Genomic DNA, 16413 nt, shown 5'->3' with positions numbered 1-16413 from the left:
TTTTATTTTTTATTTGTTTTGGGGGGGTGAGGGTATTGAGTTTCGGCGTGCAATTTATTTTCCTTGCTTCATGTCGGGACTCTCGTGCTTGTCCTGGATTTGATTTAAATGTAAACCGGGACTCAATTCAAAGTCAGTCCAGAGATTGATTTAAATTATGTGCTCCCAAAATATTACTTGCTATCTAATTACTATGTTGATATTATTTTTTTTCAAATCAGATGCTATAAGGTGACTGCACGTATGGTCTTCGTTAATAATGACTGCATGATCTCTAAGAATTCTAGGACTTTTCTCCATAACATAATATTAACGATTTTATTTTTCTTGATTCGTTTTTCAAGATTTTTATTTTCCATGCAACGTTTTTGAGATTTTTGTTTCACGTGTTTCTGTGTTAAGACATCCTCCCTTTACCATCCGCTTACGACATTAGCTTTTACATTTTCCTCCGAAGACATTTTGGTTTCCACACAAAAACTCGAGAATAAGTGTTGGGATGTATATGAAATTGTACCACAAGGTTCCATACCTTAAACGGAAGGTTGGGATTGATTTCGGGGTTATTGTCCTAACTGCTTAGGAGAAAGGGAAAAAAAAACAATTATTTTTCTTGTTTCAGGATAATAACTTTCAAGACTTGTGTATAAGTGTATGGATGATCCCTATGAAAATAAATTAAAAATAAACACGTTTAAACCCGCTTCATTTGTATCCACCTATCCTAAGTCAGAAGACTGTTGTCCATACCAGTGGTTGTGGTTTGTTGGTGTGGTTCAAAGGTGTTCCTCGTTCTCGTTTGTTTTTTTAAATATTAGACATTAGACCGTTGGTTTTCATGTTCGAATGGTTTTACACTAGTCATGTTTCGGACACTTTATAGCTTGCTGTTCGGTTAGAACATTGGCTCCGTGTTGAAGACCGCACTTTGACCTATAACAGTTTTACTTGTTATACATTGTGACTTGGATGGAGAGTTGTAGCCTTGGCACTCATACCACATCTCCTTGTTTATAAGACGTATACGCTGTTTGAGAGGGCATGCTTTGAGCATAATTGTCGTGCCCGAAGAATTTTCAGAATTTACAGATAAAAAAACCCATTTCATTTAACTTTAAGTGGCAAATATGTTATACATATTCAGTACAAGAGCAAATCAATGATAAATAGAGAAGTAGTAGGTATATGTTCTTTTAAAAATAAATGGTGAACTATAAATTCAAGGTCCTACATGCAGTTACTTATATTTTGACATTGCACAAGATTTTTTTGCTGACGTCTTTACATTAAATTCATTAGAAGTTCGATTTGTACTGGTTGATATTTGAATCTTAGATACATGATTTTCTTATTAGTAGCGTTTGATCTGGTTATCAGTAACTGTGGGTACTCTCAGGTCGCAACTTTGTGTCTTTTTACGTTTTTGTTTGTTGTTGCTTTATATCAATCTGTTGAATTTAGTCCTTTGTAACTGAGTTTTATAGAATGCTATTCTGTTGTCCGGTTACATCATTGTCCAAGGCAAACGAGAGGGTTGGTACGCCCTCAATCTTGTTTAGCCCTATCTAAATAACATACAGATATCTGATTCCATCATGCTCATTTCAGTCTGACGAGCACGCGGGTTCTGCTTATCCCAAGTCCTGATCCTGTAACTCGTTGGTTGTCGTTTGATGCTGAATATCTTCTTTTGGTTTTTGTTTTTCTATAGCTTGCTATACCGAATGGGTTGTACTCATTGTTGGAGGCCGTATGGTTGATAACCTTGTTAATTGGTTTCTTGTTGAAAAAAGTATCGTTGCAATCACAACATTTATATTGAGCTATAGGTTGGGAAAATGTGATCAGCCACTGAAAAGAGGATATGCCGGCTAGTGGTAGGAATACTGCCCGAACCACACCACCTTTGCACTCTTTAATGAGTTTTCGTAAAAGTTCTTTAAAAACATGCAAATAGCATAGAACATCCACCATGCGGGTCATCGGTTTAAATGTCCCTTTTTGACAAAATATATGCCATACCATGGAGACGCCATACTCGGCATGGGTATGGACCGGATGGGAGAAGGTTACCCTACTTCACCCGCTATTTCCATACTGGATAAAAGTAGATTATCATTACAGATTTCATGTTTAGTAGGCGAACGAAAAAACCTCATTATGAATTCAAATCATACGAATAAAAAATAAGTCGGTGACAAAAGGAGTATATTTATTAATAGGAATGTTAACTTTCTGTTGAATAGAATATTAGAATATATAACTAACAGTATAATAGTGAAATAGTAATTTCACATTTCTTCTTCATAAATTTTTACTTGGAAGTTATCAAGGCAGTTGCATCATTGCTTTAATGGACAGTTACTGCCCGGACTGAAAGCGAGATCTTCCAAGGATTAATGTGTGGCCTTTTGAATAACAGAATACATACCGTTACAGCATATATTATTTGACAAGTTAATACAGTTACAATCAATCAGATTGAAAAACAGTTCGTGTGGCCACACTTTGTTTACAGTGATACTGCATCGTGTAGCCATACTTTGCTTACAATGATACTTCATCGTGTGTCCAAGCTTTGCTTACAGTGATAATACATCATGTGGCAACGCTTTTCTTACAATATTTCATTGTTTGGCCACACTTTAGCTTACAATGATACTACATCGTGTGGCACACTTTGCTTACAATGATACTTCATCGTGTGGCCACGCTTTGCTTACAATGATACAGTTTGTAGCACACTTTGCCTACAATGATACTTCATCGTGTGGCCACGCTTTGCTCACAATGATACTTCATCGTGTGGCACACTTTGCTTATAATGATACTTCATCGTGTGGCTACGCTTTGCTAACAGTGATACTTCATCGTGACGCCACGCTTTGCTTACAATGATATTTCATCGTGTGGCACACTTTGCTTACAATGATACTTCATCATGTGGCACACTTTGCTTACAGTGATACTTCATCGTGTGGCCACGCTTTGCTTACAGTGATACTTCATCGTTTTTGTCCCTTGCTTGATGTACTTATGTGAACATGATGATTATGTAGCTGTATTGCGTTGCAGTGACTCATTTTTCTTCGATTATTGGAATTACTTTATAATTAACTAGGAATTGATACATAATCATTGATCGATCTATACAACCCCGTGTGTTTAAAAAATAATCTCTCCGTCGGTTATCAAGTGGGCGACATTTTACGGTTTTCCCTACTTTAACATGATCAATTAAAACTAGAGGCCCAGTAATCTATATATTTGATGGATGACTGGAGGAATAGTGTTTATTGAACCCATGACTCATTGAGTGGGTGGATATAGTACTAATAATTATCAAGCCAATACGTATATACAGTAGATCTGATTCACGGTAAAAAAAAAAAAAAACTGTGCAGAGAGATGGAGAGAAAAAGAGAGAAAGATATGATTAAAAATTGCAACTCGATTTTCATTTCAATTGTTAATCTTTGGTTATCTCTCTTTGCATAACAAATACTTTATTTCCCTATCCAGCTTGAGCAATGGAAAGTAATACTATATATAGACCTCATGAATGTTCCTTTACATGGTTGCTAGTTTTGCCACAGCCGAACCAGAAACTTATATGATTTCCAATGTGCAGTTTCAATTTTGCGTGTCAAATTTCTATATCACCCATATCATAATAAGAGTTCTATAAGCCAAAGTCTTCTAATGAATGTGGTTTGTACAAACATGCATCTTTACCAATTATATCATCAACCGTATAATAATAATAGGGAAAGATCGATCTATATCCTATTTACAACTGGTATTCTTAGTGTAACAAAAGCTACCTTTTTCATTCTTTGATGGTATTCTTAGTGTAACAAAAGCTACCTTTTTCATTCTTTGTTGGTATTCTTAGTATAGCAAAGCTACCTTTTTCATTCTTTGATGGTATTCTTAGAGTAACAAAGCTATCTTTTTCATTCTTTGATGGTATTCTTAGTGTAACAAAGCTACCTTTTTCATTCTTTGCTGGTATTCTTAGTGTAACAAGGCTACCCTTTTCATTCTTTGCATTAGTGTTCGCCAAGTTTTTTTTAATACTTTCTCATTGTATTTTCCGATAAGATTTTTTTTTAATAATTTCTGTCCAATATCTTAGACGGGTTTGTGGTTAAGTTCTAAAATATTATAAAACCCCAGTGTCATTACCTTGTAAACATGAAAGGAATGCTGATCCAATTCCATCATCAGGTGGAGTCCTCCTTCCTTGGCTGTTTCGGCGCTATTCCACAACAACCTCCAAAGGTGCACCGGATCGGGTGATCAATCTGAACCTGGAACTGGATGGCCTACACGGCCCCGATGTCTCAGCTGATGTCATTGATGTTCTTCTGTAACTGAATGCTGTTCTGTATATCTATATCTGTCCATTATCTACACAATAACTGTTCATTGTTCTATCACTTCACTTTGCACTTTTCCACAATTCGTCTCTTTTCCTCCAAATCCAGTGTGATGCCACTTCTGCTTCTCTACACACTTCTGTAATCAGTTTCTTCCTCTCTGCTCCTACCACTCCCAAGGTCCTAAGTGCCCGCCACATTGACTGTCCTGCAAAGCCCCTGCATCCGACTTCTATTGCCATACACCACGTCCTCCATCCCCGCTGTTTGCAATCATCTACTAGCTGCTGGTATTTTGCCATCTTTCTTTCATAAGCTTCCTCTATTCTGTCTTCCCATGGGACTGTTAGTTCCAGCAAGACCGCCTGCCTAGTTCCCTGTGACCAAATGACTATATCTGGTCTTAGCGATGTTGCTGCTATTTCTGCTGGGAAACTCATGCGTTGATGTATGTCTGCTGTCATCTGCCAGTCTGATGCTGTTCCAAGTATCCCTAAACCTTCTGCCTGGTTGTCTTTCTTTTCTCCAGCCCTCACAAAATTTACAAATGTGATGTTCTTCTGCATCTTTCTCTTCTTTCTCCTGGTGGTATCCAACTTTGCTGCTATTGCTTTCAATACACTGTCATGCCTCCATGTATATCTTCCATCTTTCAGTGCGACTGGACATGCTTTCAACACATGCTGTAGATATGCTGGTTTGTCTTTGCATAAGGTGCATGTTGGGTCTTCTATCAACCTAACGGGGCTTGGTAAAACATCATACACTGATCTTAGGAGAAAACTCAATCTGTATCCCTCCATACTCAAAATCTCGCTCCAGGTCAAAGCCCTGCTTCTAGCTCCTTGCCAATTCAACCAACTACCCTGCTGTTTCATTCCTACTGCCTTAACATTCCTACTCTCTTCTTCCATCTGTCGTATTTCCTGTTGCACGAGTTCCCTCCGTCCCTTCTCATTTGCTGTATCCCACCTTGGTTTTGTTGTCATACCAAATCCCTGTCTACCAACTGCTGTTACACCAACGATGACACTGTGCTTTAGTCTGGTCTCAGCTTCCTTAACTGCTTCCTCTGCTTTCCATTTTCTTCCTGTCCTGATCTTTACTTTGGTTCCTCTCACTTTAGCATCTTTGCTGTCTCTCAACGTCATAACCTGTCTTGTCTTTGTAACTTTATACTCTTCTGTCAATGCCTTCATTGGTAATTGTAGCTTTGTTCCTGTGCTGTACAATCCAATGCTGCTGACACTTCTTGGCACACCCAACCATCTTCTTATGCATCCACTGATCTTTCTCTCTAAGGCCTCCACTTTGGACAATGGGAACTCGTAAACTAGTAATGGCCACAATATCCTTGGTAAGACCCCATGTTGATATATCCAGGCCTTATATCTTCCTGGGAGCCCACTTTTGTCTATCTTCGTCTTTCATTCTACCAATTACACTTGAACCTCACCCATGTTTACCATATCTGCTAGTGTTGCATCAAACTTTTTACCTAGGCATTTCACTGGTTTCTCTCCAACTGTTGGTATCTTTTCACCTGCTAACTCAAATGTCTCATCTTGCACTTTGCCTTTCCTCACTATCAAACTTCTAGATTTACTTGGTTTGAACTTCATTCTGGCCCACTACTGATTTTACAATTAAGTTCATTGCTGCTACAAACAGGACTACTGATACTGTACACCCCGTTAGTATTCCAACTTCAAGTCTCTGCCAAGCTGTGGTGAAGTCTCCAGCTGTGAACCTCATTTCAATCTTGTCAAAATACTCTCGCAGCATAGTTCTGATAGTTGGTGGAACATGATACCTCTCCAATGTCAGGTCTACTAGTTTGTGAGGTATGGACCCATAAGCATTAACCAGATCTAGCCAAAACACTGCTAAGTCGCGTTTCTTCTCCTTTGCTTCTCTTAAAATCTGTGTAATAACGCTGGTGTGTTCGATGCAACCAGATACTTCAGGCATGCCTCCTTTCTGGACTGCGATGTCTAAATATTCGTTGCCAAGCAGGTACCTCGTCGTTCTCCTTGCTAAAACTTTCCTGGATTTCTCTTCTTTTGGTATAAAACATCCTTCTGCCTTGTACCATGACTCTGTCATCTTTCTCCTTCTCCAAATTACTTTTAATAGCTTCCACAACCTTCTGATCAGTCTGGGACAGTTCTTATATACCCTATATGAAATACCATTTGGTCCTGGTGCTGACCCTTCTCACTATGTCCTGCCCTTCTGGGAACTTCAGGTCTGACTCATCAAACTGTTCTTTTGGCTCCTCTGGTGTTAACAATTTCTCACATTCTTCCAGGTCTTCTCCTCGTCTCTCATCACTGTGGGTCTTACTGAGATGTTCTTCCACTTCTTCCCTCAAGTTTTCCAGTTTACCAGATCCTCTCGCTCCAAATAATCGCTTCATATACTAAAAATGGTTTGCTGTAAATGTTGCTCTCTCCTTTGCCTTTTTCTTTCTATCTCTTCTATGAGTTTCTGCTCTTGTAAGTGTCTTAAGTTTCTCCCTAGTTTCCTTTCTTAACTGCTGTAATGGTAACCTTTCATTCTCATTGGCGACTTTGAACCTCTTCTTTAACCTTCTCAAGTCTCCTCTCAATTCCTTGATCTTCTTCTGTCTCCGGTTACTATGGCCTTGTTTTGTTGGTTGTTTCCTTTGTGGTACCACTCCAAATCTGTCCTTTCCTACGCTGTAAATAATGGACGTCATTGCTGTTATCTTTCTGTCTACACTGCCTGCTAATGTTGCCTCTAAGATGTTTTCCAAATCTTCGTCAAGAGCTTTCCAAGCTGCTTTGTCTGCATTCGTTGGCCATTTGATCTTCTCTTTGCGTTGCTCATTCTCTTCTCTACGGGTTGTTGGTTCTATCCTGTCTTCTCTACGGACTGTTGTTTCTATCCCGTCTTCTCTATGGACTGTTGGTTCTATCCTCTCTATCTCTTCTGCCTCGTCAAGTTGTTCTATCTCTGTAGGCTGTTCCTCGTGCTCATCCTCACCCTGGGTCACAGGGAGGCTATCATCACTGTGGTTTGCTTCCTGGATGGTCTCCTCCTCCGTCTGACCAGATCTCTCTGTGTGTTGATTGCCAGAATGGGGTTGCACACATTTCATGTGATGGATCTTCAAACCTCTAGAATTCTTACAGACTTTACCACAAAAACATTATATGTCTCTGATGTAACAGTGGCGGATCCAGAAATTTTCAAAAGTGGGGCCCACTGACTGCCTAAGAGGGGGCCCGCTCCAGTCACGCTTCAGTGATTCCCTATATAAGCAACCAATTTTTTTCCCAAAAAGGGGGGGGGGGGCTGGTCCCCCCTAAATCCGCCTCTGTGTAAAGACTGAATTTAATAGTAGCAATCTAACATGTTAGAACTTTTGCAATGGCAAATATTGATTAAAGTATCAGTGCGTTTTGTTCATAATAATTTACATAAATAGAGTACATAAAATATTTCTTAATTTTTGGTAGGATGTTCCTCTACCATTACTTTTTTGTGTAATGTGTGATGGACTATTGTTTATTTTTTTTTGTTACATATGGTATTGCCTATTTTTTATTCAACTATGTGTTTTTTGGCTGCAGACAGATTGGTATGTATATTCTCTCTTTGATTCTGATCACATTTGAAGCCTACCCTTCTCACCTAGACGTTAAGCACGATATTGCGTCTCAAATGGTAACGTCAATTTCTTACGTTTTACGGCGATTAATAATTATTTGGGATAAGTTTTTTTTATTTTGCTTGTAATTTTTGTTTTGCATATCAATATGGATACTTCTTAATGATAAGTTGTACTGAATATGCATGAAATATTTCCCACTGAAAGTAACGTAAGCAACAAACAACAAAATATATCGTATTTGGGTAATGCATATATCTATATGAAATGGGAAGATATATACGGTATGATGAGTGCCAATGAGACAACTCTCTACCAGAGACCAATTGACATAAAACTTAATAAAATGCAATGTTTCCCCATTTAGATCCGAAAAGGGTTTATATTTTGCTTTATTATAAAAAGTTTGTCGGGAATTACAAGTTTAACGGGTCTTGCTTATAAAATTTAATTTACTAATAGCGGTACAATTAGATTAAAAAATGAAACGATTGTCAGAAATAAAAGGTTATTTATAATTCATCTCATATACATTATTTACAAGCTTTGTATGATGTGGAGAGGTGTATATAGCCAATGGCTCGCTTTAGGCCCAATTTCATTTTTACTTTCAAGTTCTATACATATAAATCTTATTGCAGAGAAATTTTTAAAAAATCGAAGTTTTACGCTTCCCAAATTTGAAAATTTGAAAAAGAGGATTTTTTTTTATCCTCTCGTGATACTAACTTTTTCACAACTTCAGAACCTCATCTAAACGAACAACCCCAGTCATCGGATTTTTTTTAAATACTTTGTGGTCCTATTGATAGTATCTGACCATCAAGAAAATTCTGTCTCAGGAAATATACAGACGGCGATCCACCATAAATAGCGTACCCCGGATAGACAATTAACGTTGAAAACGTATGAAAATCGTCCAGTGGACAAACTTGCAAGACATTTCATTTCTTTGAAAACGAAGTCGTTTTGACTACGCAAATTATTAAAAACTATGTAGCTGTTTTGCAAAGTTAAAGCACAATTACGGAAAAGCACTATGTAGCATGCAACTAATCTAATTTTTCAATGAATAGCGTCGCAAATGCCAATTTATTTGTAAAAAGCGGCAAAATCCGACATTGGACATCTTGCAAGACATTTGCCAGAAGCCGTTGCATTTTTATATGAAGTGTGAGTGCTGCAAAAATTCGATTCTGATATGGTCTGTGTATGCACATTTGTTAGCATAATTTTCACAAACGAAATATCATATAATCTTATATTTTAAAACCTATAAATTTTGATAACTTAACATTTTCCAAAATCTGACCATAATGACCACTATTTGTTTTTACCAAAAAATAGCGTTGATCGTTACAGGAACGCATATTCAGTAATATTGTAATACTTAATATATAAAGCATATCATTCATTTGAATTTTCGTGGATATAAAACTGTTTTGAAGAACACAAACACCCCTGCTAAAGTTATTATGCGTATAGTCTGTTACGTCTGACACGCATATTTTTGACGTTTTGTCAATATGTTGTCCTTATTTTAGAACATAGTAAAGTATGATAAAACAATTTGCACTTTTTTTCGAAATAGTATTTACCTGTCTAGTCTATGGATATAAGTTTTATATATCTTAACTGTTATGATTTTATAGAAAAGCTGTTTATTAGTGTGGACTTGTTGAATACACAGTATTGACGCAATAACGTGCGTAACGTCCTAGCGTTTTTTGGTGGGTTGTGTCACGGCGTTGCTCAGTCTTTAGTTTCTATGTTATGGTTTGCATTTGCCTTTTATTCAGATTCCGTTTTATTGTGTTGTTGTGTCACAGAATAGAAGTTCCTTCATAATATAAGTTCCAAATGGAAACAATATTCTGGAATATTATTTCCACTGGAATAAATATTACAGAAAATGCTCCAAACGGAATAAATGGCATAGAATATTTGTCCCAACAGGAACAGATATTATGACATTGTTTTATATAACAAAGTTTCTATTTGAACTTCTGTTATGTGGATCAAAAATACGTTGACAGTTGTCAGTTTATTTTCTACTCTGAGTTTGAATGTTCCTTTGGCATCCGTTTTTGTCTACCTTGTAGCTATCATTTGAAACCAAGGTACTATTTATAAAGTTTAAATAATGTGGCAGTCTTAGATGCGAGACCAATGATACATTATTTATTAGAATAAGAATAAGAATAGTTTTATTTGTCAATCAAGACGCCCATAAAGAGCAGCATAATTAATACAAATTACAATTACAAATAAAATACATATGATTAGCATTGATTTTGTTGATTACAGTTGTGAAAAAAAAACACAAAAAAAACAAAAATTTGTTATGATCTGTAAAGACTATCATATATCCTATATAATAAAATATTGAATTGAATTATTATAATATTATTACCATATGCATAGATTGATGATATTAAAGTCGTTTTAAACGATATTATTTAATTAAAAATCAGCAAAAAATACTCAGACATATATCATGACGGCAGCAGTCCTTTTGCGCCAATTACTGTTTTTCAAGGGTATCATTTGCGCCAAATTTTGTTTTTCAAATGTATCAATTGCACCAATATTCGAAACTCATTTGCGAAAATTTACCTGCACAGATATCTATCATAAATATTAATGATTAATATATATTTATTCTTATTTTTGACTTAAAAAGAATCATATGTTCGGAGATATTTCACTATGAAGATGAGCATCTGTAGAGAAATGACTTAAAATGCAGTAGACAGTCAATGTACAGAAAGAGAATAAAATTTATTGCATTGCTGAATATTTGATAAAGATGTGGCAATAGAGAAGAAAATAGAAGCTTTTCAAGCTAATGATCTTTTAGCAACATATGTTGATGACACAGTGCTTTGTTCCGTATGGACGCGTATGGGCATTCATATTATTAGGAGTTATTACGAACTGTTTTATGCATTTCATCCTTCAATGTTTGTGTTTTTGGACAATAAAGTGAATTTACAATAAAGCTACTACATAAATTAAATAGGATACATACCCATGCAGCAGCAGTAAGAAGAAGATATGTTTCAGAAAAGTAAACATTTGCCGGTTTAAACAGCCGGTTCCAATTCCCAAATAAAGGAGGAGGGAAGTCATTTTTCTTCTAATTGGCACAATCATATGTTTTATTTTTGGCGGAAATGATACCATGTAATTTTAAAACATGTAGCGCAAACGTAGCATTGGAGAGAAAAAAGTTGTGACGAAAAAGGACGCATTTTTGGCGCAAACGGATCTCTCCCATCATGACCAGATAAAAACATGCATGTTTATATGTGGGTAGTAATGCCCTTTATACCGTCAGACGCTAAACGGCCATGTTCGGCTACTGTTAGTGTCAAATTGGTTTAAATTTTATCGTGATTCGTGACATTCGTCAAAATCTCCTTCTTGTGATTTATCAGAGGTCTCAAATAATCATTGGCGGATCCAGAAGGAGGGGGGGGGGGCGGGGTTGGAACCTTCCTTTTTTGGTCGATCAATGCATTTGAATGGGGACATATAGTTGGAACCCCCCCTTTTCAAAATGGCTGGATCCGACCTGAATAATCATCGTTAACTTTATATTTGGAAACAAATTAACGTGATTCCTCAAATCAGTTGATCTTTTTACGCCCGTCTTTAAGAAACTTCAATGCGTTTTTAGTGCATGACGATAAAATGTACACTTTCAAAGTGTACATTTTATCGTCATGCACTAAAAACGGGCGGATCCAGCCAGTTTAAAAGGGGGTCCCAACCGAGGACAAAAAAGGGGAGTCCAAGTATATGTCCCCATTCAAATGCATTGATCGTCAAAAAAAGGGGGGGATTTCAACCCCACCCCAACCCCTTGGATCCGCCACTGAAAAAGTACCGTTAACGTCATTTGGAAAGAATGTTTACCGTGATTCTGCATGAATTACGACCCTCATATAAAAATAAGAATGAGAATATTTTATTTCCAATTAAAGGTCCCTATAAAGAGCTTTCATGACATTACATTCAAGTACGTAAGATTAGACATAAATTAGAGACATATAATATGAGAAAACAACATTGTTTAATACTATTAAAAATGCTATAAAAGGCTAGGACAGAACCAGATAATACAATTTACATCTTTAAAATATACCATTTAAAATCATATACCACTCAAAATATGTATATTTGTGGCTCATTTGCATTTATTATTTTTGAACTTCTCCTTATCTCTATATTTTTAGATAAATACTTTCCTAAACATTTATACACATTTAAATTTTCTTGTGTAAATAGCCATAAAAACTTTGAAAAAATTGTCTAAAGATTGAAAATTATTCCAATTTAGAGAAATTTCAGTAAAAAACTCATTTCTGTTATCAATTTTATAGTGGACATTCAGTTACAAAGTGTATCTCATCTTCAACTTTATTTAAAGTACAGTATAAACATTTTCTCAGTGTCCTATTCACATAAAGTTTGGCATATCTATCAGTCTCAATCCTTAATGCGGGGTTCACACATTGTCGATTATTGCTCCCGTTTGAGATCAGACAGCGATACAAGTAAAAAAGTCGGATTAGTATCCTCAATTATCTGGAATGTCCTATTATTGTCTGAACGCAGTCGTTTTAGTTCGTAACAGATTCCTACTGGTCGGGAAGGGTCCGAATAGTTCGGCAAAGCACCCCAACAGTTAGGTGCGTCCCGTAACATTCGGGGAAACTCAGCCGATTTTGTCTAGTCGGATTACAATCGTGCCTATGTCGTGACAGATTCTGCTGTATCGGATCGAATTCCTAACAATGTTCAGTGTATTCGGGACGGTGTCCTGTGGAACGGGAATGATCTGGAGAAGTCCCGACAATAACAGAATACAATACGACTGAGACCAGACAAAGCCGTTTGCAATACGATAGAGCGGACCGTGATAGGATTACGTTCCGACAGTACCTGATCATCCCGATTATGCCGACAGTTTTCGAACGGATAACTTCCGTCAGCGTCGGTTCACTGTCTTGTCACTTTCTGATCTCTGTCGGATTACATTCGGTAGAATCGGGACGCAGTCGTGACAGACTCGGTCGAATTTTACCTGGCGAAAGATACAAATCGAATTTCCATCCACGATTCACAGGATCTTGATCAGACTTTTGACAAATTTTAATCGGGAATGGTCCTGTCAAGGACGGCAGTAAAAATCGTGAATGTGTGACCCGGCCCAGCTTAATGGATGAGCGCTTATTCTAATTTTAGAGATTGATTGTCTTAATCTAAAATCTTTTAGAACTAAATATTTTTCAAAACAAAATAGAGTTTTAAAGGAAAAATAGGTAGTAAGTTTACCTTGATCTGATTGTAAAACTTTATTTCTATTTTACTTCCAGAAATGGAAATAGTAAGTTTTTATATAGCTTATCTTTGATAAATTTTGTGAAAGAGTAGATACTGGTTTTTAAATTACATGTTTGTATGCCCAGCTTTTTTAAAATAGTCTATACTTGAAAACCATGTATTCACTTTATTATTGTGAAGTTCTTTATTACATAAATATGCATCATATAATAACATGTTCTTAGAATTATCGAGTCGATGATAATATTAATATAAATATGTCTCTTTCGTCTTCATGGGCGGATCCAGGGGTCGCCCTGGGGGCCCGCCCCCCCCCCCCTTGGTTGATTATATAGGGAATCATTGAAGCATGACTGGAGCGGCCCCCCTTTTTTTTAGGTCAGTCAGCGCCCCACTTTTCAATATTACCTGTCTAAATAGCGAAACCACGTGCTGTTGTTTATATTTACGATACAGAACGCATGCGCAATCAGGTTACTCATCCGGGACGTTTGGCCTACGCGCGAAATGATGTCGAAGGAAAATACAAAATAAATCAAATGGTAAGATAATTGACTGCCTTAGATCAATGATTATTTGCATTATATAACAATAATACTATCGTTTTATAAATTATATAATTGTCAGACATCTTTCAATCTCATTATATGAATCAGTTTTGCACTTTTTGGCAAGAAGCCATGTTTGGGGACCTTGGCCGAAATATTATTAAAGTTGATGTTTGAGTTCTTTTAAATCATTTGTAGATTTTAATTTTCAACTAAAGTGTTTGAGAATGATTTAATACACAGTACATATGTGCCTGATTATATGTAAAGGTTAGTGTCGGTGAAGAAATTATGTCGGGGGAACCGCAGTTTCTCAGCTTTGAAAATTTGTATTGATCGTCCACGAGATGACGTCATCTGGTTTGACCCAATTTCTCTCATGTGTTGTAATGTTGACATTTTGTGTTCTCTTGTGATGAAATGTTTACAACTTCGGATGTTAAAATTTTGAAGAATTTAAAAAATACAAAATAAACTGACAATGCCATGTGTGTATAATATTTATATTGTCTTAGATCAGGGCTATGTTCAACTTGGTTTGTTTTGGGTAAACAAGACATCTTTCACATTTTTCTTCCCAAATAAAGTTTGTCAGCTGAGCTCTAAGAATTGGGTCAGTGTTATCATTTAACATGAAATATTTTACAACAGTATACAATGTTTTCCAATTATGACTTGAGATACAATTATGAAAATTGACCTACATTTTAATGTCTTATGAGGTTTATCAATATTTCCTGTTAGATGCTAGAGTAGAGGAACTGTTTTTACATCAGTAAAGAATTATTGTCAATATGCAAATGTTTTAGCTCTGATTGAAGACCTAAGAAAGTATTGGCTATTTTACATGGGGGCAATAGGGGGTTCATTAACATGTTAACATTATAACAACACCTCGATTTTGGCAAAAACAGTCGACAACAAAAGAAAAAAATGCTGATTACAGTTAACACATTTGGTTGAAAACAGTTTAAAGTTATCTTGGATATCAGTTAACAGCACCTTTAAAAAGGCTAAAACAGGTTAACATGAGGTATTGCCACCTCTATAATTACTCAACAGTGCAGTGATGTCGTTAGAAGCTGGCAGCCGGCGATTTTCGCCGGTTATTGTCCTTTTCCCGCCGGCTATTTTTGCATGAGTAAAAAAAATTAATAAGATAAAAAAGATAATCAGGTTAATATTAAAAAATAATTGTTCAATGCATCAGCTTCCACGATTAAAGTCGCGATAAACAAGGATGTAAATCAGTGTTTACCTTTAAATATAGTTCACGTAAATGCAGTCCGCTGATTGGTCGTCTATTTAAAGTCGGTAAGTATTGTAATGTTTGCAAGGATAAAAAGAGAGATGGACATTATGACCCTGTTTGGTTTTTGCTTCAAGAGAAGGAATAAGCCAAAGATGACAATAGCATGTTATGGAAATTAATATATCATATATATCATAGCTTGACAACATGTTTGAAATACGTGTACAAGTCTTATATGAGAAAAAAGGGGGTCATTTGTCACTAAGTACGTACGCAAATAAATCGATCAAGATATTTAATAAATTCGATTATTTTTGAAATAAAATTATAATCTATTATTTCACAGGCACTTGCCTGTGTATTATTTACATATATTCAAGAACAGACTTCCTTAGTTGTCTTACAAAAGACACCTTCCCAGAAAAAAATATAATATAGATTAGCCTTGCCAGGACTACGGATTCTCATTTAAAAAAAAAATCAATGTGATTGAAGTCAACAACAAAAATAAGACAAAATTAACATTTTCCCAAGCATCTAAATCACTCTCAGGTACAAAATGTATGATCAGAATGCAGGAATTTTAGTCTAAATTTTCAAATCTTTTTGGGGATAGCCAAGGACGTATATTATGTTAGTTATACGTCCTTGGGATAGCATACGATTTTATAAAATATAGCACCTCTGTAACAGTTTTAACTTTGAAATCGAAGCTCCAGCTGACTACTAGTCAGTGAATATTGTTTTTTAATTTTGTAAAAACAAAACCAACACTTTTTTAATATAAAATTAAAACAATGTTCTCAATGTCACAATTACAATTTTCATTTAAAACTAAATTATTCAAGTGACAATTCAAACCAGAGACAATATGTTTCTATTCAAACTAAGATTTTTGGATTCTTTCAGTTCAAAAATATTTACTAGCAGTCAACCTGCAGGAAAATGCACAAAAATGTATATTGGTCCATCAAGATGATCAATGATGTGATCACATGTACAGAAAATTTTCCCATCATGTTGCTAATTTTAGTTAATCATTTACATTATCTTCAGTAAAAAATGATGTTTTCAGAGGTCTGAATAAGGGTCTAGGACACCCCCAGAATGCAGGATTTTGCACCATTTTAAAAAAAAATCCTGGGGCCCTTGAGCAGGCCCCAGACCCCCCGCCGTAGTAGCGACGAGCAAGCTCGTCGATGCGAACCGCTTCGCCGTCCGCATGTACTTGCCGCCTATTTT

General features: G+C 36.2%; 2 protein-coding genes across 2 annotated transcripts in view; one reads left to right on the top strand and one right to left on the bottom strand.

Annotated features, from left to right (window-relative positions):
* Nucleotides 1–4444: 4444 nt before the first annotated feature.
* LOC139493981 (uncharacterized) lies at nucleotides 4445–6488 on the bottom strand. Its single transcript, XM_071282150.1, has 2 exons — nucleotides 5989–6488; nucleotides 4445–5735 (listed from the first exon to the last, which is right to left on the bottom strand). Exons 1-2 carry the CDS (start codon nucleotides 6486–6488, stop codon nucleotides 4445–4447), a joined length of 1791 nt encoding a protein of 596 aa, XP_071138251.1.
* A 7321-nt stretch (nucleotides 6489–13809) lies between these two features.
* LOC139495148 (CTD small phosphatase-like protein 3) overlaps nucleotides 13810–16413 on the top strand; it is a 39035-nt gene continuing 36431 nt past the window's right edge. Inside the window, exon 1 of the mRNA XM_071283328.1 lies at nucleotides 13810–13913. The gene's annotated coding sequence lies outside the window, so the exon portion shown is untranslated. The remainder of the gene's footprint in view (nucleotides 13914–16413) is intronic.

Source organism: Mytilus edulis, chromosome 11 (genome assembly GCF_963676685.1).
Source record: "Mytilus edulis chromosome 11, xbMytEdul2.2, whole genome shotgun sequence".
NCBI lineage: Eukaryota > Metazoa > Mollusca > Bivalvia > Mytilida > Mytilidae > Mytilus > Mytilus edulis.
The sequence above is the reverse complement of the archived record's forward strand: the minus strand, read 5'-3'. Positions and strand labels throughout refer to the sequence as shown.

Bases quoted from the DNA above. Each gene is read 5' to 3' on its own strand.
- LOC139493981 (XM_071282150.1), bottom strand. From the start codon at position 6,488: ATGACAGAGTCATGGTACAAGGCAGAAGGATGTTTTATACCAAAAGAA. The intron at 5,736-5,988 runs GTAAATCTAGAA...GGTCTTACCAAG, and splicing joins CAGAATGAAGTTCAAACCAA to GATATTGTGGCCATTACTAG.